The sequence below is a fragment of the Mycteria americana genome, chromosome 15 (genome assembly GCF_035582795.1).
Source record: "Mycteria americana isolate JAX WOST 10 ecotype Jacksonville Zoo and Gardens chromosome 15, USCA_MyAme_1.0, whole genome shotgun sequence".
NCBI lineage: Eukaryota > Metazoa > Chordata > Aves > Ciconiiformes > Ciconiidae > Mycteria > Mycteria americana.
In genome coordinates, this window is record NC_134379.1 from 2,245,192 (window position 1) to 2,269,375 (window position 24,184).

A 24,184-nucleotide genomic window follows, 5' to 3' on the forward strand; every position below is an offset into this window, starting at 1 on the left:
CGGAGGGGGGCCCGTCGCCGCCCCGGGGCCGTCGGGCCGGTGCGGGCGATGCCGGCGGCGCCGGAGGGGCGAGCGCGGCGCCGGAGGGGCGAGCGCGGCCCCGGGACCGCAGCCGCGCACCGAGCCCCTCGACGGCGGCCGGGGCTCCGGCGCTCGGGGCCGCCGGCCCGCCCGGCCGCTGCCCCCGCCGCGCCTCCCGCTCGCTCCTCCGGGGCCTCCCGGCGGCCGCGGGCAAAGTCCGTCCCAGCGCGGCCGATAAGGGCCGGGCCGGGGCGGGGGCGCGGGGGCCCGGGCGGCGGCCGGAGGAGAGGCCTGCCGGCGCTGATTTGCATAAGGTATATTGCCTAATGGTGGCGGTCATGGCTTGGTAGAGGGCGGCCCGCGCCCCGCAGCAGCCCGCCGGCCGGGGCGGAGCGGCAGGCGGCCGGAGGAGGGCGGGAGGCGCGGGGCGAGCGGCGGGGCGCGCCGCCGGCGCCCGGGAGGATGGTGTCCCAGCTGAGCGCCCTGCAACGGGAGCTCCTGGGCGCCCTGCTCAGCTCCGGAGCCACCAAGGAAGGGCTGATCCGCGCCCTGGAGGACATGGTGCCCGCCGCCGGCTTCGGCGTCAAGCTGGAGAGCCTGCCGCTCTCCCCCGGCGGGCCGCCCGACGGCAAGGCCGCCTTCCCGCCGCTGGCCAACGGGCACGGCAAGGGCAAGCTCTCCGGCGACGAGGGCTCGGAGGACGGCGACGACTTCGACACGCCGCAGATCCTCCGCGAGCTGCAGGCGCTCAACACGGAGGAGGCCGTGGAGCAGCGCGCCGAGGTGGACCGGATGATCAGGTACCGGCGGGGACCGGGGCCGGGGCCGGGCCGGGGCCGGGATGGGGACGGGGCCGGGGCCGTGGACGGGGCGCACCCCGCAGCGCGCCGGGGTCTGTCGGCAGGCGCTCGGTCCGACGGCCCGGGCCCCAGGCGGCCTGCCCGGTGCTCCCTGCCCGGTGGCGGGTCCCGGTGCTCCCTGCCCGGTGGCGGGTCCCGCTGCGCCCTGCCCGGTGTGTCCTACCCGCTGGCGGGTCCCGGTGCTCCCTGCCCGCCCCGTGGTCAGTCCCGATGGCGGGTCTCGGTGCTCCCCGCCCGGTGGGTCCTACCCGGTGGCGGCTCCCGCTGCACCCTGCCAGCCCCGTGGTTAATCCCGGTGCGCCCTGCCCGGGTGCGCTGCCCGGTGGCGGGTCCCCGTGCTCCCTGCCCCCTGGCTAGTCCCGGTGGCGGGTCCCGGTGCTCCCTGCCTGCCCCGTGGCTAGTCCCGGTGGCGGGTCCCGGTGCGCCCTGGCCCGGCGGGGCTGTGCCGCCGTCCCCGCGGCGGCGGTGGCGGGGAGCCGGGCGGGCTGGGAGCCCGCTGCGGAGCGGAACGGGCAGGGAGAGGGGCCGGGGCCGGGGCAGGGCAGGCCGGAGCCCGCCGGCCGCGTCCTCCCGCCCCGTCGGGTGCTGCCAGCCCGCCCGTCGCGGCGGGGCCGGGGCTGCCGGGGCCGTGGAGGCTCGGACCGGCCGCCGGCTCCGTCCCTCCGCCCTCCCTCCGCGCCGGGAGATAAAACATAAACTGCAGCACGTGGAGCCCGGGGTGGTATTAATTTATTTCTATAAATCATCAACAGAAAGATACACAAAGGGCCGCGATTAGGGCGAGCGGAGCGGCGGGTTATTCATTGCCGAGGCTGTAAACTGGCCGGGGAGGGGGGAAGGAGGAAACCCCCAAAGGCGGCGGGCTGGGCTCCTGCCCGTCCCGGGGACGCGGCTCCGGGACCCGCTCCGGGCCGAGCCGAGCCGGTCCCGGCCGTGCCGCGCCGCTGGGACGGGGCCGCCGTCGGGGCTCAGCGGAGCAGCCCCGGGCCCGTCGGGGCGCGGCCGGCGTCGGCTCCGCTCCGTACCCCGGGGCAGGGCCGGGGCAGCCGCCGCTTCTCCCGCAGCCGGGGGCGCCGGGGCGATCGTGGCTCCCCCGACAGCGCAGCCGGGGCCGGTGTAAGCGGGTGGGGAGCCCCGCGGGGCCGTCCCTGCGTGCAGCGGGGGCACCTCCGTGCCCCCCCCCCCCCCCCCCCGACCTTGCACTGCGGTTTTCGTACCTGTCTCGATGCCCCAGCGGCACCCTGAGCGCGGCACTGATCCTGCCCGCCGGGCTCAGCCCCGCCGTGCGTGCCTGTACCCTCCGCCAGCCCACGGAGCCCGGGGTCAGCCCCGGCTCTTGCACCCTAACAGCCCCGGTGCCTCGGCGGCGGCGTGCCAGGGCCCGACGAGGGACGGGGACACCGCCATGGTAGGTGCGGTGTGCGCAGCGCTCGGCTCCAGGCCTGCCCCGGTACCGGCAGGGCAGACGGTGCCTTTTGGGGTCAGGGCTGGGCAGCGGCACCCGTGCCTGCCAAGGGGCTTAGCTGGGATACGTGGGGTGCTGAAGGGGCTCCACGCGAGGGAGAAATCATTGCAGGCCTTTCCCGCTGGGTGCCCACCCCTCCTGCGTAGCCCCGTGCCCTGCACCTCTGGGTGCTCCTGCCTGTCCCCAGTCTCCCCCTCTTGCCGGCTGCCTCCGTCCCCGGGGGTGCCTGGGTGGCAGTGGGGGTGCGGAGAAGGCTCTGCCCCGGGATGGCCGCGCTCCCACAGGTGTTTCTGTGCAAAGTTTGCCTTTGGTGCAAACAAGAGCAGGCACATGTCCCTGAGGAGCCTTTGCAAAGAGCTCGTGTTTGCTCTAAGGGAGGCCTTTGTACTTGGAGAGGGAGCCGGGGTAGGGCAGTCGGGAACCATTTATTGCAGCCACGCACTGGGGCTAAACCCCCGCTGCTCCCGCTCCCCTGGCATCGGTGTCCTGACCCCAGGGCCGGCTCAGGCCCGGGCCGTTCCCACGTCCCTGCGGGTGCTCAGCCCCGCGGCTCTTTTTGGGATCGCGGTGCGGGCTCGGCTGCCCACCCGCAGCGTGGGCGCGGGCAGGAGTCGCCCGTCGTGGTCCCGAGCTGTTCGCCCTGGCTGCGGCCCCTCGGCAAGCAGCGCCTTCGCTTGGGCCCGTTCATGGCACCCGGAGGGCTTCAGCTGATGCGGGTGGGAGAGGGGCAAGTGCCGCACCGCGGGCAGGCTGGCCCCGACGCCGGCATGGCGGTTTCTCACAGAGCTCGGCCAGGGGGGTGCCGGCGGCACGCAGAGCCCAGCTCTGGGGCGAGACGCCCCACGGCTCCCTCCCTGCCCCATCCCACCCGCCGTGGCTCGCCAAGACCCCGCTCGGCCAAATAATATATGCTAGGAGCACCCAGGTCCCATGGGCCTGGGGACCGCGGGAAAGCCACCCGCCCGCCCTCGGGGACCCGGCCGGAGATGCCCCAAAGCCGCTCGGAAACGTGTGGGGAGCGGCGGGCGCAGCACACCTCCCCGCACCGATTCCCTGTGTGCACAGGGAGATGCAGATTAGATAGATCATTTCTGTAGGGAGCCGGGTTTATAATCCATCTGTATAAATTCTTGGCATATTTCTCTGAGGATGTGGAGTGTATTTACCTGTTTTCAAGGCTGACAAAGGGGGTGAGAGGGTCTGGGAATCCCTGGGGAGAGGGACAGGCTTTGCCCCCCGCCTGCGTGTGAGGCTGGGGTGGGAAATGCCTCTTTCTCGGTCTGCGTTGGTGGCCGGGCTTCGCCGGGGTTAATTTTGTGCAAGAAAAAACCACCTTTCCTTGATTTCGGTGGAGAAGGACCGTGGAGCCAGGGCTATAAACTGGTTTTCCAGTATTACAAAGCACTCCTGGGTTGGGTTGGGTTTTGGTTTTTTTTTTTTTTTTTTTCATGTAAAGTCCTGGTGAAGATTGGACAATTAATGGGTTTTTTCATTTTGGTGACAGAACCAAAAAAAATGGGCTTGTGTTGAATCAAAAGGTTTTCCTCTCTGGCTTTTTAGGTTAACCAAAAAAGAAAAAAAAAAAAAAGAAGCCAAACAAACATTCAAACGTTTCATTTTGGGTCAAGTCCAAACATTTTGTTTAACATGAAACAAAATGTTTGGGTTTGGTTTCAGGTTGTTTAACCCTTTTGAATACGGTCAAGTTGATTTGTAAAGAAAAATCACTGCTCAGAAATTAAGAGCCGAATAATTGTTTTGAAAGTGTAAATGTGAAACACGCTGGAAATATCAAGGCTAAGCCTTTCTTAAAACAGTAAAATGGAGGGAAATTCAGGGACTTTTTTCCTAATTCTCATGTATTTTTTCCAGCCAAAACGCTGCCAAATTTTATTTAAATTCGGAAATCACATCTGTAACCCCTGAGTCACTTGTCTGACATTTTAAAAGTGCTGCGCTGTGTTGCACTGGCTCACGATTTAACTCTGGGAAAACGATGCCCTTGGCTTAGTTGTGAACCAAACTGCTATTAGAAATGATAATGAGCTCTGTTCCATTAACTTATTATTAATCAGTAATTAGTAGGATCAGTTAGGTGACATGAACCGCCCGTGACAAAAGTCCGTGTGAGACCCTCGGCTCGGGCATGGCGAGAGGCACGGCGGCCGGCGGGCTTTGCCCTGCTTCACGCATGGAGCGTGCGGAGGAGAGCTGCGGTGGAAGGACGTTTTCTTCACATCCCTCTTGTTGGCTCCTGCCTTCTCCTGGGGCAGCACGAAGACCCGAGAGCCCCGAAACCCCGTGTGCCGCAGCCGTCCCCACCGGCTCCTGGTGCCGACCGGCAGCGAGCACCCGGCAGAGAAGTGCCCCCGCTTGCTGTCGGCACCCACCTTTGCTGCGGGGGCTGCCGAGCCGACGGCCTGGCCACACGCTGCCATGCGTTTTGGGGACAGGAGCGGGCTTTTCTGTTCGCACCGCGCTTAACCCGGTCGGGGGTCCGGGCTGTTGGGAAGACGGAGTCGGCGTGTCCATGTGCCCGTGCATACGTACGGCTCCGCAGGTCTGCAGTGCCGTGCGACCGTTGCCATATAGAGGACACCATATATACGGTGGGGTTGCCCTGCCCGGAGGATGCAGGATTGGGCACAGGGACAACGTCTCTAGGAAGGCTCCGTGCCCTCCTTCCCGGGATCTGACAAAGCCCCCGCCGCCGTCAGCGGGCTGGCCCTGCTCGGGTACTTTTGCTTTGGATCCAACCAGCTTTGTTTTCACGCTGCATTCAGGACAAAAAGTAAGAAATCTACTTGTTGGGGTTTTTTTTTTTCCCCTTGACAAGTTGAAGGATCCAAAATAAGTAATGAATTGGGAAAGCAGTCGGATGGTTATTCCAAGCGCAGCGTTAGAGTATCGCATTATTTGAGTGCATGACTGTGACCAGGTTCAGGCTCCACACCGATTTTTCAGTGTTAAAGCACTTCCTTTTGCTCCAGCGTCCTCCTGTAGCGCAGAATAAATGCAGGGGTCTTGAATACAGCGAAGGCGCGTTGGCCTCTTCCTCTGCCGTCGCGTTGTGCTTTCGTTAGAGCTAAAGAACGCAGACAGCATTTTGATTTTTGGCTGTGATTTTATTTATTCCCTCGATTGGTGTCAGCTACCCCAAGGACACCAAAGTAATGCGGCTTTAGGAAAGAGTCATTTTACACCTGGATCCTGCAGGAGCCAAATTCAAGTGTTTAAAAATAAGAACGACTTAAAATTATTGGGGGAGTGGTAGTTGGTTTTGGTTTTCCATTTGGGGACTTACTTGGGTTTGTGTGCCTGGTTTGACCTTCGCTTCTCAGCCTTTTGCATATGGCCCGTGCGTGTGCTTCGCTGTTGTGGGAGCGTGGAAATAGGGTCTCTCTTAAATGAATACTGAGATTTTTAGATAATTACCCCTGCGGGAATCGAAGGGAGAAGATAAAGCAGCAAGCGCGGAGGGGGGTGTTTGGTGGCCATGCGGGGGTCCCCACTAGCCGGTGGCAAGCCCGGGGGCCCGGGGCGCAGTGCAGGTACCGCACCCGGGAGCAGGGGCAGGAAAAGCACCCCCAGCACCTCCAAATTGCAGGTTTCTCTTTCTTCAGAGAAATACCCATATGGGCTTCCCGTATCCATACATATGCGTGTGTTCATGTATCCAGTTTTGTGTGCATATCTTCATGGGGGAAATTGCAGTGAACATAAACCAGCAGCAGTTAACGGATGGGCTGCGTTTCTCCTCGAAGGATCTGGAGGTGCTTTACCAGCATTAATGAGACCTCGACATGCCCCGTCAGGCCACCGGGATCCTCTTTACTTCTCCTTCCCTGGGCGAACAGCCTGGTGGGCATCCCCGGGGTGGCCGCGGCACCCCGCGAGCCCCCGTCCCACCAGCCCCTGCCTCCCTGGGGCAGGACGGGGCTGTTTTGGGGGGCCGGGATGGCAGTCGGGGAAGGACATACGCTCAAGAGATCTTGTGTCCTGCTGAAACAGGTTTCAGAATAATAATAATGGGTTTCCATCACGGGAGGAAGCAAATACCGGGCGCTTTTCCCCCGCCAGGAGAAATTAACCCTTCGTTTCCCTCCCTCCAGCGAGGACCCGTGGCGGGCGGCGAAGATGATCAAGGGGTACATGCAGCAGCACAACATCCCGCAGCGGGAGGTGGTGGACGTCACCGGCCTCAACCAGTCGCACCTCTCCCAGCACCTCAACAAGGGCACCCCCATGAAGACGCAGAAGAGAGCCGCCCTCTACACGTGGTACGTCCGCAAGCAGCGGGAGATCCTCCGGCGTAAGTACCCGCGCCAGCGCTCGCCCTTCGGGGCTGGCGGGGGGGGAGAGGGGGTCCCCGCGTCCCGGTCCTGCCCGCGGGGACCCGGCACGTCCGGAGCCGAGCGAGGAGCAGCCCCTTGCCCTCTTCCCTGGCAGAGCCCCCGCCAGCACCTGCCCCTCCCCGTGCCCACTGCGGCTGCCCGGGGATCATCCCTGGCTTGGCCCCTGGCCCCAGACTGCCTAGCATCTCCCCCCAGATATTTTTACAAGTAAAATGAATTTAAGGCACAGGAAAACTGGATGAGAGCCCCTCTTGGTCACAGTAACACTGTGCAAGTTCCTCCAAGCCCATCCACGCAGCTGAGTTTCTGTATATTTATATTTGTTACAGGTGGGAAAGCGAGAAATAATTACACACCATTAGTTGCCTTTCCCACCTCTGCCCCCTTTTCCTCTCTGTTTCTCAAGACTGCTCATTTTCTGCAACTACTTGCAAAAAAAATAGAGAGAGAGAAAAGAAAAAACCGTAAATTGCTCCTATTGGAGCATGGTCTCAGGCAGTCCGTGCTATTTAAAACGCAGCTGATTTTGAGCAAGTACACAGACTATTGCTTTTGTGCACCTCTCCCACCGACCCCTGCGCCCGGGTCGGTCCCGCGTCGCTTGAAGCAGCCCCGTTTTCGGCCGAGGTGCCGGTTGAGGCGCTGGCACCCCCCTTAAAAGGGCTCTGCCTCCCTCCTCCTAAAAGATGCAATATCCAGCGGACGGGAAGTGCAGAAAAGGGTTTAGCACCAAATACCATTGCTTTGAAAACACACCTTGAGACGTTAGAGCAAACAGAGCCTGCTCCAGCCTTGCCCTGTGTTTCCCCCCTCATCACAGGGGGAAAAGCCATTAAAAAAAGCGGGAGAATTCCCCTGCAAAACTGAGAATAATAAAACCCTCCCATTAATCTCCCTTTACTGCCGTGGTGACAAGCGCCGGGTCTGAGGCAGGCCGTCGGGGAAGGTCACCTCTGGTGCCTGCCCGCCCCGGGCACGGGGCCGGCGTCCCACTGCGCCGGGACGGGAGCGGGAGCGGGAGCCGGAGGGGAGCTCTGGGCGAGCGGAGAGAGGCACCCTTTTGGGGGGCTTTGCAGTCGTCCTGCCTGGCTCCTGGCTTGCAAAAATCCTCCCGAAACAAGTGCACGCCGGCAGCGACCCAATCCATGAATATGCATGCCCTGAGCGTGCCTCCCCATTAAACGCCCGTCCTGGAGGGATGGTAATAACTCCCCGCCGCGCAAGGCTGGCCCCTTCCCCGGGGTGGGTGGCAGGGAGCACCCGGCTCGCTCCAAAGCGTGCTGGGGCCGCGGGCTTGGGGTGCTGCGGGAGGGGACGCGGGGGGGGGGGGGGGGGCCACCTCCGCGCGGGACGGTGACTCCGAGCGGCGGCTATAGGCCAGCTCACGTCTGCTCCTTTCTCTTTCAGAGTTCAACCAGACAGTCCAGGGTTCTGGAAATATGACAGACAAAAGCAGTCAGGATCAGCTGCTGTTTCTCTTTCCAGAGTTCAATCAGCAGAACCAGGGGGCTGCCCAGCTTGACGACGCCTGCTCTGAAACCCCCAGCAAGAAGATGCGTCGCAATCGGTTCAAGTGGGGGCCGGCCTCCCAGCAAATCTTGTACCAAGCCTACGACCGCCAAAAGAACCCCAGCAAGGAGGAGCGCGAGGCTCTGGTGGAGGAGTGCAACAGGTAAAGGCTGCCCCGCGCCGCCCGCCGCCTCCTCGCCCGCCCCGCAGCCTTTCTTCCGAAAACCGCACGCCGTGCCGGGCTCCCGGCTCGCAGCCCTGGCCGCTGGCTCATGGCACGGCTTTGCCGAGCTGCCTGCCCTCTTTTTGCCTCGTTTTTCCCATCTGGGTGACGTCCGGGGCTGAGCGAGCTCCGTGCTAGGGCAGGGATGCCGCAGGGACGCTGCGGTGTTACGGCAATGTCAGAGGGAGGGGGGGCTGGCTTTTATGGCACGGACGTAGTTGGAAAGAGCGGGCGGGCTTGTAGGAAGGGCTTAAACACCCCCAAATTTGCCCGGCGGTGCTGGCGGAGGCCCCCCCAGCAGCACCCTTGTTCCAACGTGTCCCCTTGCACGCGCAGGGCCGAGTGTCTGCAGCGAGGGGTGTCTCCCTCCAAGGCGCACGGGCTCGGCTCCAACCTGGTGACGGAGGTCCGCGTCTACAACTGGTTTGCCAACCGGCGAAAGGAGGAGGCTTTCCGCCAGAAGCTGGCCATGGACGCCTACAGCTCGGGCCAGCCCCCGCACAGCATGAACCTGCTGCTGTCCCACGGCTCCCCCCACCACAACCAGCCCAGCGCCTCGCCTCCCAGCAAAATGCCAGGTAAGCCCTCGCCGAGGGGGCTCGGGCAGCGGCGTCGGAGCCGTTGCAGCGCTGGCTCCCGTTTCTGCTGGGGAAAGGGGTGCCAAGCCCTCAAGGCCGTGCGTGGGGAGCCTTGGGGGGGGAAGACGGTCACCCTGGTCCCTGCTGCAGCTTCCAGGGGTGGTGGCGGTGCGGAGAGGAGCAAGCGCTGTCGCTGCGGTGTTATGGCTGGGCAAACCACGTGGCGGGGGCTGGATTTCCGTCCTGCCGAGGCTAAATCGGCGTTTGCTTGGTCGGTTTAATTCACCGGAGTCGCCGTGCGGGCTGGGCTGGGCAGGGGAAGGCTGTGCCTGCCAGGGCGGGGAGGTGTGGCGTGTTAATGCTGGGGCCGTGGGATGCAGCCCACTGGTGAGCACTGGTTTTGGAGGGGGGGTGCACAGGCGATGCTGCAAAGCCCATAGGAAGACGTGGCAGCGCGTCCTGGGCTGGAGCTGGCCCAGGCTGGGTGCATGGTGCTGGTGCATGGGTGCACCAGGCTGGGTGCATGGGTGCGTGGTGCTGCACCCTCCCCACGCCAGAGCGGAGGGAGGTGGATGAAGAAGCCTGCTGGGGGGGGGGTGAAGGGCTCACCCCAACCACCACCTCTCCGCACCACAGTCTGGCACCGTTGTGCATCGCGAGGAGCCAACTGGGAAGAGCGGACCCGCCAAAAACTCCCGGGGGACTTAAGCAGGAGATAACGCCGCCGGGGAGGGGGCTGCGCGCCCGGGGAGGCTAATCAGGGCGGGCGGGGGCGGCGCGGCGTGGGGCGAGAGGCATTGTTGGGAGAACAATCCCCATTGTCCCCCCACCTGCCCTCCGCAGCCACCGCGCCGGGCCCCGGCAGGCAGGAGCGGGCGCTCGGCGGCGGCGGGGGGTCAGCGTGGGGGCTGCGCCCCAACCGCCCCGCGTCCCCCCTCGGCCGCGGCACCGGCGCAGCCCAGCCGGGGAGGCTAAAACCAGCCGCCTCTTGGAAATGACCCTGCCTGCCTCGTTACACACACCCAGCTCGTTACAAAGGCAAATTAAAAGAAACCCGTGTGGCGCAGAGTCCCTGCGGGAAGGGCACGGTGCCTGGGGAGAGGAGGCTGAGAGCTGGGGACGGTGCCAGCCCGTGGCTGGACACCAGCCCTCGGGCGTTAGCGAGCCAGGGCAGCCCCGCAGCGGTACCCGGGTGGGTGCGCAGCGTCCGACCCAGCTCCCGGCCGCGGGAGGGCCAGGCAGCATCCCGCCCGCTCCCGGGTACCGCTCTCCCCGTAGGGCCGGCCGGCGGTGACCAAAATGTGACCCTGCCCCAGGAATGTCCCGCACAATGGCGGGGACAGGGAGGACGTTTGCCCTCCTGTCACCGGCTGATTGCTTACAAGGTGCCCTACAAGCACATTGTCAGCAAAATCAGCTGTTTTCAGTGTCAGCCGGCGGGCTTTACAATACCCCACCAGCATGCAGCCCCACGTTGTCATGGCGTTGTCCCCCCCGTGCATGCTTAATTGACAATTAAGCCGGGGCTTTGAACGAACCCCGCTGCCTTTGATGTGCCCCCGTCCTGCCAGCCCGCATGCAGGCACCCTGCGAGAGCCTTTGTTTTCTTCTATTAGGGGATGGCAATTACTGTAACCGCGGGCATTTATCTTGGGGCTGGAGGGCTGTTAAGCCCCAACCTTTATTTTCCCGTCGGAGCAGTGGCCAGCAGGAGCCGGCCGCGGCTATAGGGCCGATGACAGCCCATTCGGACGGGCTTTTGAGCAGGGCAGGAGTGATGGCTGCGGCGGCGGCGAAGGGCCCCTCCGGAGGGGTCAGGAGGGCTCGGCCGCGGGAATTTGTTGGTGGCCGGCGCTCGTATCCATCAGCCTTGCTGAGGAGGAGGAGACGGGCACGGCGAGGGCCACCGTGCGGTTTTAGGGCTGGTTTGGGGGCGATGGGCAGGGATGGAGCTCAGCCGTGACTGCTTTGGGGTCACTTGGACCAAGCTGGGGCCGGCAGGCTTGCAACTCCCAAAACATCGCTGGGTCCATCGCTGCTTAAACCTCCTCCGGGAGACATCTGGGGACCCGCTGCCTCGGCGGGGCGCGGGGCAGTGCTGGCGGCGCCGGCCCCGCTGCCTGGTTGACCCCATCCGGGGCCGGCCACGCTGGGATTTGAACTGCCCTTGCACCGCGTGCGGCGGCGTCTGGAGCGCTCAATGCCTTAACAACTTAATGACGGCGCTGGGACGCTGCCCGCGTCCTACCCCCGCGCGGCCCCGTCCCCCGGCAGGAAACGATGGGGCTGGCGGCGTGGGGCAGCTGCGAAATCGCTCCCGTGCCCGCAGACAAAGAGGGATTGCCCGCTCCTCGGGATGTCAATGGGGTCTTGCGAAAGGGCGTAATGACGGCCGGGCAGGGATAAGAGCTGTAAAAGTCAAACATCCTCCCGGCCTCTTCTTGGGGACCCGTCAAGCCTCAAGCCATAGATTTAACTATTAGGAGGTAAATACTTAAAGCCTACCTATCTCAGAGGCTTCTCTCAGACTCTGGACTTTTCCCTTCCTATGGGGTATTATCAGTGATCTTGGTTCCCTGTTTGATTTGAAGGTCACTAGGGGCTTTATCTCGGTGCCATGCCGTAGACTCTGGCTTATGCCATTTTTATCTTCAAGAGCCCTGAAGACAATCAGTGCATTGATGAGATTAGGTGACGCACCGCCCCGCTCGCCAGCCGCCCCCCGCCTCCCGCCCTGCATACAAAGGGACGGCCGGCGCCCGTCGCACCCCGCAAAGCCCCGTCCCCGCGGCCGGGGGTCGCAGCGTCGCCTCCAGCCCATCCCGGGGGGTCCTGCACTGAAAGGTGGTCAGGGCATCCGTCCGTCCGTCCGTCCATCCATCCATCCATCCAGCAGTACCTGCTCTGCAAATATCAGAGTAGCATCAGAGCAGTCGTGTATATACATATGTGTGTGTATATATATCTATGAATGTACATTACTTACATATATTTTTAGATATCTCAATAGAGATAACAAACATAAAAATAACTCAGTACCACCCCTGAGATTCTTCCTAATCCCAAAGGGCAGTTTAAGTGTTTTAACTTTTTCTTAAAGAAGAGCCCGTCGATGAACCCTCGGTCCGGAGGTGCTTCGGGCTCTATCTGGTCCTACACGTTGTTCCCTGGGGTACGTGCTGGTTCTGATTGCAGACCCGGTGCCAGCGGTTGTAATATTTTACTGTTGGGTGCATTGTGGGGCTCTGTGGGTACAGTGTGCTGTTAGGAGCTTTTCCCGGTTTTATGGGGGGTAATTAGGACTTTATGACAGCAGCGAAATGGGAGGGTCCAGTCCCCATAAACAGGTTTATAATGGATATAAACTATGCACCTCTGTAACTTAGCAAGATTAACACTTTAGGGACAATTTGAGTGGCAGCCCAAAAATCAGAGCTGCCCTCGGCGCTGCCCGGACCTGCGTTTGGGAGGGTGAAACGGTGCCGTCGCCGACCCAGCTGCTTCCATCATGTCAGTAGGCGCAGCATCGCCGAGTCCAGCGTGACCCCAAAAACACCACTTTGCCTTTCTCGCCCCGCCGCCGGGCTCCTGGTCCGCTCCGGCGGCTGCATCCCCGCGGGTTGGGCAGAGACGAGGATGAATCCCTGCCGCTGCCTGAGTCACTGGTGACCAGGCGCGTAGCGTGGCCGGGTCCGTTTCGGGGTTGGGCGTCACCGGTGATGTGCAGGATGTTTGCGAAGGTCCGGGCAAAGGCGCGGGCTGGTCCCAGGGCGAGCGGTGGGCGCTGCTGCCGGAGGAGGTCGAGATGTGCCGTGCGACGGCGGCGGTGGCAGGGGCTCCTTGTTTAAAAGTACAGTGATTTTTTTTTTTTTTAAAAAGTACAATTTAATCATATCAATACGACTGAAAGCAGAGGAGAACCAAGCTGCTTCATTGCGTTTGCCTGCCAAAGACACGAGACTGGCGTGTACCTAGAAAACGGCACAAGCCTGCGATGAAAAGAGCCAAGTTATCGATTGCTGCCCTAACCCCCCCATTGCTCTCCCCACCCAAAAGCGGGTCGGGGGAATGGGTCTGGCACCCCTGAGAAGCCGGGGGGTGCTGGGGCTGGCTGCAGGAAGCTGTGGGTGCAGGGGATCCCCCGCCAGCCGGGCTGTGCCCTGGGGGCCGAGGGGGCCGGGGGCTCTCACGCTGCCCGTCCCCGTCCCCGTGGGTTGAAGCACAGGGTTAAGGCTCCGGGAGCCAGACCCCGCGGCTTGTCTGGAAACATGGGAAAGCAGTAAAACATTTCACGGGCAGTGTAGCGCGGGGGCCACACAATAGCCGGGTCCCATAAACAGACTTTTATATTATGGCTGTAGGTCCAGTAAAAAAAAAAAAAAAAAAAAAAAAAAATCCTTAAAGAGAGCAGGCTCCGGGGCCAGGCCCTTCCCGGTGATCCCCAGCCAGGCTGCAGGGAGAGGCTGAGGAGGAATAAATCTCTTTGCACGGGGGCTGCTTCCAGCTGCGGCGGTGCGGGAGAGCGGCAGGGGAACAGTCGTGTTGGGCTTCAATGGCTCCTGCTCGCAAACCCTGGACCACAGAGCCCCCGGCTCGCGCCGGGAGGAAACCTTCGTGTCCCAGGGCGTCCCCGTGCATTCACCCCAGCCGGCGGGATCCCGCAGGGGGTCCCATGGGGGGGTAAGCGGTTGCGCTGCCGGGGGACGGCTGGCTCCTGGGGCTTGGCACCCCCTGCGATGGCAAAGCGTGCCGAGGAGGGTTTGCCGGGGAGCCGGCAGCCGGGGAAGCCTGGGCACGGGTTACCTGCCCTGCGGCAGGGTGCTGCGTCCCGGCGCCGTGCAAAATGGGGTCCTGCTGCTGCAACAGATAGAGCCCAAAAGTGAGAAAACAGGGGCTGGTAAGGGGGCTGGGGAGGGGTAGTGTGTACTTGGGGGCAGCCTGGGAGAAAGCCGGACGGTGGCTGTTGCCCAGGTCGACGCTTTAGGCTGGGCTGGGCTGGAGCTCGCCGCGTTCGCTGGGAACGGGGGGCTCAGAGGAAAGGTACCCGCCGTCGTCGGGGAGCTCTGTTTGTCACAGCAGTGACGATAGCAACGGCAGTAGTGCCTTGTGCTAGTTTCCAGTATTAATTATCTAATCTGCCCAAATCCAACCCAACCCTGAGGGCATATAAAACCCAAGAATACCCGTCCCGTTCTAGGAAAGGGAAAAACCCAAGCCAGGGTAGTTGGTGGGTTCCTAAAGGGCTGCAAGGTCGCCGTGGCCCAAGAGCTTTTACCCTGCCCAGCAAGCGTTTTGCGGGCAGACCCCGGCGCCCACGGGCTTCGGGGACGCAGGAGCCCCCTGCCTCCGCGGGAGCGGGGTCCGCGGTGGGGCCGGGCAGTGGCACCGCCGCCGCCACCCCCGGAGCCCCACCTCGCGCTCCTCGGCAGAGTTAATCTTCGTGGAGACTTGGAGTCTTCGGCGGTTTTATCTAGAGACCCAGACTATCTGAAAATCTCAGCATTGGTTATTGTTTCTCAAACAATAAAAGTCTGGGCCCTGGGATTGCAGGGAAAAGCTTGAAAGTCAGCTTTTAACATCTCATATGTTTTTACAGACAACTTCATAACTCCGGGTGTCTTGGCTCATGAGTTACAAGCATCCTCAGCTGGGTATAGCATGATTTTGGGGATTCAAATGTTTGGGTTTTTTTGTTTTTTGTTTTTTTTTTGCTTTCTTACTGAAAGCTTCAGCCAACCCAAAAGAGATTGAAGGTTGAGCAGAAACTGTGCTTTTCTTTCCAATAGGAGCCGCCTGTGCTCCTCATCTATCTTTAAGATCACGCTCAGAAGAAAGGGCTTTATTTTATCTCCCCTCCCATTGTTTAACCAGCGCTGCAGGATCTCAGACCGGCAGCGGCTGAAGCACACTCTGCACGAGGCCGGGACCGCGGGGAAGAATGTGTGTGACAGTGCCCCGGTTGAGTAATGTTTACCCTGTTCACGGCAGGGACGTCCACTCGGACCGGCAAATATCCACCTGCCAGAGGACATTCTTTTATTATCAGGGATAAAAGGGGTTTGCTGGGAAATGATCAGGAACCAGACATGGTGGGGAGATTCCTATCTGTGGGACACGTTTAACCAGCTGATGGGCAAAATTCGGAGGCGATTAAAGAGTGATTTTGCCGTGGTTTTGGTGGAGGGTGCGAGTAGCCGCCTGCGCTTTGGCAGATGCTTTTGGAGCTCGGGGAAAGCTCTCGGACTCCAGTTACCCTTTCTTTCCTTTTCCTTGATTCGGAGATTTTGAGAGCGGCCCTTAGAGCGTCCTTTGCCGAGCCAGCCTGCATCGGCTCTTCCCCTTGGGCACCTGGGAGAAGGAGATCCTGAAATCCCAGGAGGAAGATCCTTTACCTGGGCGGGTTTTGTAGCTGGGGGTGTCCGTGCTATGCCGGGACGGCCGAGAAGCCGCCGGCATCCTCCGCAGGCTGAACCTCTCTTGCTGGCGGTCGTTTTGGGGAGCCGTCCCCAGTGCCCCTGTGCAGTGGCCGGGGGTCACAGGCGGACGATGCTCTCGGTGGTCTCAGTTGAGAGGGTGGGCTTCGCCACCATGGTTTTCTTTCCCAGGAGAGCCGTGGGCCGTCCGTCCGTCCACCGCTTCGATCCCAGGGCAGTTCAGTGAACCCGGCCGCGAGCACGGTGCCGGACTCCTCGTAATAAATGGCTTTTCGCGGTAGTCGTCAAGGCAGCCTTGTAAAAGATGCTTTTGTTTCCCGTGGGTTTTCCTCGGTTAATTATTTGTGATCTGTAGATGCCTTTCCATGACACACGGCTGATCATATGGTTATCAGTGCAGGGCGTTTTAGCCAAATTAAATATATTTATATAGAAGACCTGTGCTCGAGCCAGACTTCCCTCCTCAGCGGCGGTGGGCTGCGGTCTGATTTGGAGGTTTGCGTGTGTCTGGTCCCTCTGTCTTCCTGCAGTAATCTGTTAATCATACACTTGTCGAGAGGGAGTCGAGGGGGAAATCGGATGCAGAAGGGCCTGAGAAAAAAGTGAGAGCGGCGGCTGTTCAGAGCTGGGCAGCGTTGGGCCGGCCGGGGGCTGCGAGGAGCCGGGCGAGCCTCGCGGAGGGAAGAGCTGGAGGATGCAGAGTCGCTCCCCGCGGCTCGGGGCCCTCAGGCCGGTGTCCGAGAGCCGCGGGAACGCCGCAGGAATTTGCACGACGGCTGCAAACTGTGCAAATCGAAGCACGAGGGATGCAGATGGGTGTCCAGGCTGTTGGCCCGGGTTGGGCTCCCGTGGGAGCAGCTCTTTCCACCCCCAGCACTGGGGTCCCCCGTGGGTGCTCAGCATCCCTCACCATAAACCTCTTGCTGCAGTTTCAGAAGATGGGGTTGGGGAGAAGCTGGGAAGCGGCACTGCAGGAAGGGGCGCGTTGTCCGGTGCCGTCCCTCCCCTTTATCGTTCAAGGGTGTCACGCAGGAGCTTGCATGTCCGTTTGCATCCTCATGCCGCACACGCCGAGGGAGCCGGGGAGGGGTGGGGGGGGGGGGTTTCCCCTTTGCAGGGCCACTTTCAGAGGGGGTTGGCACGGCCGGGGCACCCTCGCCGGGGTGCCTGCGGGCGATGCCAACGCCTGGCGGTGTTTTGCAGGGGTCCGGTACAGCCAGGCGGCGAGCGGCGAGGCGGCGTCCTCCGGGGCCATCAGCCACCACGGTGGCGGTGCCATGGTCACCACCAGCCAGGCGGTCCTGCAGCAGGTCTCCCCGGCCGGTTTGGACCCGGGCCACGGTTTGCTCTCGCCCGACGGTAAAATGGTGAGTACACCTGGCCTATTGTGGCGGCGGCGCTGATAAGATAAGAGGGCCCAGCGGGCAAAGCAAACACGCTTTCCCCGGGTTTCACACGCGGCCCGTGCCGAACAATGGGGCATTGTGGGGCTGGGGCCGCGGCGCGGGTGCGCGACTGTCCCCACCGCCCGCCTCAAAGGCGGCGCTCGGCCCCCGCGCTCCCCGGCAGGCAACGACGTGTTTTCCGAGCGCGGCCCATAAATCTGACAGAGCCTCACTCGGGTTTTTATTGATTGCGTGCCTTGCAGATTGAACGCGCGCTGGGTGGATCACTGTTTGTTTTCTTCTGCCGATGACATGGATATCGATAAAACGCTCATTCATTATTTTTTCCCTAAGCCCTCCCAAGTTTGGAGTTTTGCCGGGGAAGCGCTTTCCTTGCAAGCAGGGACCTTCTTGTCCCCGGGGCATCGGCCAGGGCACCTAACCCGCTCGTGCCAGCTCCAGCCCCGGCGCTCCGGCCTCTCCCTGTCCCCTTCCCCTCGTGCTCGGGGCTCCGCTGCAAGGGCTGCGCTGGGCAGAGCCGCCAACCCAGCGGTGGCAGGCAGCGGAGATGGGACGTCGGCGTCCCCGCCGGGTGCCTGATGCCTCCCCACGCCGGGTGCTGCACGACCGCTGCAAAAAAAGTGGTTGTAAACGCAGGGCCGGGCTGGGTTTCCAATGCCCGAGCGCTCGGGCTGCTCCTTTCTGCGGGTGCCTGGCTGGTGCAAAGCCCTTTGGAGGAGCGCACGGAGGAGCAGGGCGAGGAGGGGGCGCGGGGGGACGGGACGGGACGGGACGGGACGGGACGGGAGAGCACGGCCCTTCCCTGGAGCAGGCTGCCGGAGGTTTGCGGGCGGCTGCCGCTCTTCCGGGAGCGGTCTTTTTCTGCTGAAAGCGAAAGTCAAACATGGCACTGGGCAGCGGGGCCAAGCCTGCTCTTTCCCGGTTTTCACTTCCATTTTCGGAGGGTTGGCCCTCTTGGGCCGTCGCGTCGGTCTCCTCGCAAAGCTGGGTGGCCGCAGAGGGGCTTGCCATCCCCTCCCTCGGCTACGGCCCTGTTTAATTTTGCCTTCCCTTCTGCCCCGCTCTGGCTCTGGCTCGCAAGGGTCTCCGTGCAGCCCCTCGGGCTCGGACGCTGACCCTGCAAAGCCAAGCGTCCCCCGCCGAGCAGGGGGGATATCGCAGAGCGAAACCCCAGCCCTCCCAGCACGCTCCCTCCACCCCGAACACGCCCGTATCTCCCCAGGGGTGTGTTGAGCCTTATAACCCTGAGCCTTGAAGTCATAAAATGAGTCAGGAATAAAGGCAGCAGCGGCAGCAGCAGGCACCGAGTGCCTGGGGCGAGGCTCCACGAGGACGAAGCAATGCAGAACTCGGCGGCAGAGGCTGCCAGCCCCCCCCCCCCCAGCTGCCAGCTCCTTTTGCAGGGGCCGTGTCCGAGGGGTGGGTTTGCAGGAGCACGGGGAGGGACCCTCGGACGGGGCAGAGGGAGCTCACAGCGGCCGGGCGGCACGGGAGAAGGCTGCGTGGAAATGCAGCGGATTAAACTGGGAAAAGCAACTTGAAGCGCAGCAGGCGCTGGCGTGCGGCAGCAGAAGCCCTGCCGAATTTTCCCCGCTGCGCGGGCATTGCGCAGCGCCGACAGGGACCGCTCGGGTCCTCAGCAGCACGCGGCTCTGCCAGCTTATCTCTGATCTTTAAGCAGGGCTAGCTAGTGCTTGCAAGTGATTTAATAAAAATATGCTGTAGGCTGTGGTTGCTAGTAAGTAAACATGTGCCTTTAATACCCCGCATGAAACCAAAAGCTGCCAGGGAAGTTGCTGCATCTGAAGGCCATCCATTTTTTCAGGGACGAGTGTTACTGAGGCTGCAGAAAGCTTTGGTGGGTCACCCATGCTCCAGCATTGCCCTTAGCCGTGGTAGTGCCAGGGGCTCTGCCCCGAGGGTCCAGCGTCTGGAGGGTCTTTTCCAGTCCCGCAATCTCCAGAGGTGATTTTGGGTGCAGCGCTTTGGGTCTAAACCCCCCGTGAAAGGAGCCCGGGCTGCAGGCGAGCGGCATGCGCTTGCCGTGAGCTGTTTGACTTGTGCAGCCGAGTGTGGTGTAACCTGGCCTTGAAGAGACTTTGAAAGTGGAAAATACCGGATCAGGAAATATGAGTCACTCCCGGGCTTTGGAATTTATTGATGGATTTGTTTCAGTTGCAGCAGGGCTATCTCCAACTCACATGTGCAAAATAAACAAGGTGCTCGGACGGGTGTCCAGAAATGTCACACGAAGAGCCGCAAGGATGGCTCTGAATCTGGATCGAGGTCGCTGAGTGCAAGAGGTCTAACGAGAGGGATTAGGAGAATGTGCAGCAATTAAAGAAATAAGGCCCTTGGCACCCTCTTTGTCCTGGGGACCAGCTCCGGTCCTCTCGGCACGCTCCAGGTGCCTTTGTGTGTCTGATCCCTAAACCCCGACCTGAAACCCCGGGAACTGGCTGAGCGCACCCGGCCCATCTCACCAGTACCCAGCCCATCTGCAAAAGTGGTGACTAAGATCGTCACCATGAGGCCCTTTTTATCTGCTTGCTGTCTTTTTTCTATTTTTTTTTACTTCCTGAGTTTGTATTTCCCACTTTCCTCTACAACCGTGACAGAAGTTAATGAATGTTGAGAGTCCTCAGCTGTCCCCAACAGCAGGAGGTTGGACTTGGGGGGACAAAATGGCAAAGGCTCGGGCTGCGCCCTGTCCCGGCGCCGTGCTCCGGTGGAGCTGGAAGGCAGTGCCGGCCGAGTCCTTCACCGCTGCTGCTTCGCTATTTATTAACGCGAGGTTCGGGCGTCCCAGCCGGGGTCCGCAGCCCCGGGGCGGTGGGAGCTGCGTGCGCTGAGCTGAGGGTGCCCCAGCGAGGCTGCAGCCTGCTCGCCTCTCGGAGGGGGCTTCGCCGATCCCCCCGCCCCGGCCCTGCCCGCTGAAGCAGGCCGGCGGCAGGGGAGGGGGCCGGGAGCAGCCCCCTTGGCCGTGCCTCTGATGGCGGCTGTCCCGCCTTGCTCCTTGGCAGATCTCCGTTTCGGGGGGCGGGCTGCCCCCGGTGAGCACCCTGACCAACATCCACAGCTTGTCGCACCACAACCCGCAGCAGTCCCAGAACCTCATCATGACGCCGCTCTCGGGAGTCATGGCCATCGCACAGAGTAAGCCCGTGCCCCGAGCTCGCCTCCGTGCCCCGCGTGGACCCCCCCGCTCCTGCGCCGGGGAGGGGGACGCCCTGCGCCGGCGCTGACGTCCCCTCTTCTGCTCTCTCCCTCCTCCCAGGTCTGAACACCTCGCAGGCGCAGAGCGTACCTGTTATCAACAGCGTCGCCGGCAGCTTGGCAGCTCTACAGCCGGTCCAGTTCTCCCAGCAGCTCCACAGCCCGCACCAGCAACCGCTGATGCAGCAGTCACCCAGCCATATGACGCAGCAGCCTTTTATGGCCACCGTGACTCAGCTGCAGAACTCGCACAGTAAGGGTCTGGGCAGTAGCTGCGAAGGGAAGGGCCCGGAAAATGAGTTCAGGTGGAAAATGAGCTTGTGCTCTCTTCCTGCTCTCCCCTGCCCAAGCTCGCGCCCTCGGCTGCTGCCTCTCTCCCGCGGCTACCAGCCCGCCTGGGGCTGTGAGCGGGGTGCACGGCGCGCGGGGTGGCCGCATCCCGCCTCATCCTCTCCTTCCCCCGTGCCGTCCGCCGTGCCACATCTCCCGTACCGCTCCGCTGCTGCCCCGCGGGTGGGGGCAGCCCCCAGCAGGGCTTTGTACGAACTTTAGTTTTCCTTCTCTGTTCTTACTGCTAAAGCGCGTGCTTTGCGGAAGGAGGTGGCCGGGTCTGTTGCAATCCCTGCGAAGCGAACGCTTCCCCGCTGTACCCCAAAGGGATCTGGCTTCACCCCTCGGGCTCGTCCGTCGTCCCGGCCCCATCCCTGCTCCAGCACCGGGCTCTGCAGGGCTACCAATGTCTGGTCCAGCCGCAGCCCTTCAGTCTCCACTGATTTCCTTGGGCGAGGGGGTAGCTGAGAAAGCGGTGGCTTAGAGGCAAGCAGCGGTTTCTTCCCGCGGCTTCTTTTATCTCATTCGCGTCTCTGCGATGCTCGTTCCCACCCGGCACCCAGTGACCTGCCGTAACGCAGCGCTTGGCTGCTCTGCCCCGGCGCGAGGGCCGTGGGCGGCTTTTCCATGACAGCTGCTTGTCTCCCTCCTCTCCGCAGTGTATGCACACAAACAGGAGCCTCCCCAGTATTCCCACACCTCCCGCTTCCCCTCGGCGATGGTGGTGACGGATACCAGCAGCATCAGCACGCTCACCAATATGTCTTCCAGTAAGCAGGTAATGGCCAGGCAGACGTGGCCGAGGGTGCGCGGGGTGGGTGTGCAGAGGTGGAGCAGGGCTCTTTCTCCCCTGGGGACGGGGCTGGAGGAGGGCGTAGCAGAGACCCCGTCCTGCTGCCTGTGCTGGTCCTGCGCGGGCAGCTGAGGACGAGCACCCCGGCACTGAAAACCCTGTCGCAGCCCCTTCGTGGGCTCCGGAAAAACCTGCTTGCAGATGGCGTGATGGGGATTTGGGCGATGGTCCGACTGTGCTGGACAACGAGGACTTGTCACGCTGGTACCAGCCGGGCCACGCTCACCCCTGGGGCAACTTCATCAGCGTGGGAGCATCCTACTGGGGTTCAAACTGGGCTGAGAAAGTCGGGACCGAGCAGGGTCTGCTGCCTTCGTGTCCAGGGCGAATCAATCCCGGTTGGAGTCGAGCGGAGGAGCCGGGCTCCAAGGTGGCCCGACTTCCCCCAGCCCGTAAACCTTTATCATCTGCCCGGTGCCGGCGCAGGTGTAAGGCAGGACTTATCCTGGTTCAAATCAGGTGTGCGAAGCCTTACTCAGACAATAGTCCCTTTCTAAAAGCCACTCTGGGGACTGTGGGAAATATGTGGCCCTTATTGATTGCTAGATAAATAAGAGAGAGCCTTGAACTTGCATTCAGATAAACTTTCTTACCAAGGTTTGACAGGGGAGAGGAAAAAAATGTCTGTAATGACCACAGAGTAAATACGGCGTGGGCTTGCTGTGAGACCCCCCCCCCCCCCTGCCCCATGGATGCCCGGTGGGGGGCAACGGAAGGGGCTGGGGCTGCAGCTGCAAAGGGGAGAAGTCGGGAGAGGGGCTGCCCGGGGGGTTTGGGGTGCCCAGGAAGGGGGGATGAACGCCGCCGCCCCCGGCTCGGGTCGGGCTCCCACGCTTTGTAGTGCTCGGGGTGACCATTTATCTGCGCCCGCGCATCTCGGTCCGGGAGGCGGTCAGGCACGGCCGCGCTCCTCGGGAGCACCATTTCCTCCGTGCGGCTTTATCAGCCCATCTGGTGTGCGCTCAGCCCGAACTCCCCCTGATTAATCGTGCTCTCCCACCACGGGCCGCCTTTGATGCCGGGCTGGCCGAAAGGAGCCCTGGGCACACAGGAAATGTCCCTGGCAGGGAGATAGCGCCCGGTCATCCCCGCTGTCCGGCCGGGATCAGCCGTCCTTGACGCAGCGCTGCCCGGGGTGATGGGGGCTCCCTCGGTTTTCTCCCTCCATCACGCTTCTGCACTTTAATTGAAGCAGGAGGAGGTCTCGCGGCTCAGATGGGGCCGGGCCCCTGCGGCCGCCGCTGCGGCCGGGTGCAAAATGCCGAAGGGGCACGCGCCCACCCCGTTAGCCCCCCGTACGCGATAAACACGCACGGGCGGATCCTGCAAGCGCCGGGATCCTGCAGGTCCTGCAAGCTCTGTCCCCCCGCACAGAGCTGGAGCGGGCGCAGGGGTTGTGTCCCCCCAGCCCCTGGAGCCTCTTTTCCTACCGACCATTCGACGTTCAAGCTAAAGCGGCAAAAATGTACCCCTGAACGATGATTTTTTTTTTGTTTTCAGTGGTTGCCCCTTTCATTAGCAAGGGGCAAATGAAGCGCCACAGAGGTGGTAAATGCGACTCACCCCCCCGATGGCTCAAATGCCCAAATATTTTTGCACGTGAAAAATATTCCCCCCCCAAGCCCAGGGGACCGCGCTGCTGCTCCCGAGCATCCCCTTCTTTGCAAGAGGAGAGACATCCTTGTGCAAAGCGAAGCCTCCGTCATTGCCCGGGGCTCTTCTGCACCCCGCAGCCCCCGCGCCAGACCCTGCAAACCCACTCCGTGGCGGAGCCCGGCTGCTCCCGGTCCTGCCGGCGGGGACAGAGGCAGACCAGACGCCCATCCCTGGTGCCCCTGGCTCTCCCCTCGCAGCCCGATGCTGCGAATCGCTTATCAGATGTTGTTGTTTAGACCTGGAAGGGGCAAATACCTCCCGGTTCCTTTGACAACGCTTGAGGCCGAGCTACCATTTTTATTACGTTAGCAAACACCTGATAGCCACGGCCCGTCCCTAATGACATGTCACGGGAGGCTCCTGGCGTCTCCTTATCTCCGCGTTATGATGTTTGCTGTGCGCTCCAGCCCACAAGGTCACCCGCGGCTCCCGGCCCCCCACCCCACTGGTGACCGGGGGGACCCCGGGTGGGGGACCCACCCCGAGGGATGGAGAAGGGGCCGCTGTGGTGGGACTGATGCGGCGGCAGGGGCTGCTCAGATCCTTCCCCGGAGGTGACAGCAACGCTGGGGGACAGCGACGAGCGTGGCCCCGGCACCGCTCCCACCCGAGCGCAAGCTCCTCGCGCCTGGCTGCTCTTGGCAGCGCTGCTGGGCTGCGTGGCACGATCTCTGCGTGGACACAAACAGGCCCTTTTTAAATTATTGTTATTTTTGGGAGGGGGTGGCAGTATCTGGCTCAGAAAGTATTTTCCCACTGCCTCCCCCTCGGGGGTGCTGGGGAGGGCTCGGGGCCAAGCAGGGCTTCTGCGGCACCACCACCGAGGTCCCAGGGCGGTGCGGGAGGTGATGCCTCCAAATGCTTTGCGATGCCCCCAAAGCCCCCCACGGTGCTGCCCTCCCCTCCTGCCTGCCTGCCCGCCGGTCACCGTGCTGTTCTCTCCCTCCCCAGTGTCCCCTGCAAGCCTGGTGATGCTCCACACCTCGCTGCTTTTGCACATAGCAACGGGATCTTATTTTCCACAACATCCCGCCGGTGACCCGCGCGCCGAGCCCGAGGAGTCGCCAGAGCGAAGCCCGGTGCCGCAGCGAGGAGCCCATCAACCCGAAGCAGAGCCGGAGGCTCGAGACTCCCCGTCGCCCTTCCGCGCCCCGCCAGGGACGAGCTCGGATTCGCGGGGTGCCCGCCCGGGACCGTGCCTCTCCTTCCCTCCGCGCAGTATTTCCAAGACGTGTCTTGGGGATTTTTTTTTCTTAAGTATTTGCCTTCCAAGAGGCC

General features: G+C 62.3%; 1 protein-coding gene across 2 annotated transcripts; it reads left to right on the top strand.

Annotated features, from left to right (window-relative positions):
- The first annotated feature begins 483 nt into the window (after positions 1-483).
- HNF1B (HNF1 homeobox B) lies at positions 484-23,878 on the top strand. Of its 2 annotated transcripts, none has more exons than XM_075518173.1 (9): positions 484-821; positions 6,459-6,658; positions 8,109-8,373; positions 8,770-9,011; positions 16,649-16,812; positions 19,875-20,007; positions 20,129-20,320; positions 21,057-21,175; positions 23,858-23,878. In XM_075518173.1, the coding sequence occupies exons 1-9, from the start codon at positions 484-486 to the stop codon at positions 23,876-23,878; spliced, it is 1,674 nt and encodes a 557-aa protein (XP_075374288.1). The 2 variants fall into 2 exon arrangements, with proteins under 2 accessions (XP_075374288.1, XP_075374289.1); XM_075518174.1 differs by having other exon boundaries at positions 8,187-8,373.
- The last annotated feature ends 306 nt before the right edge of the window (positions 23,879-24,184 follow it).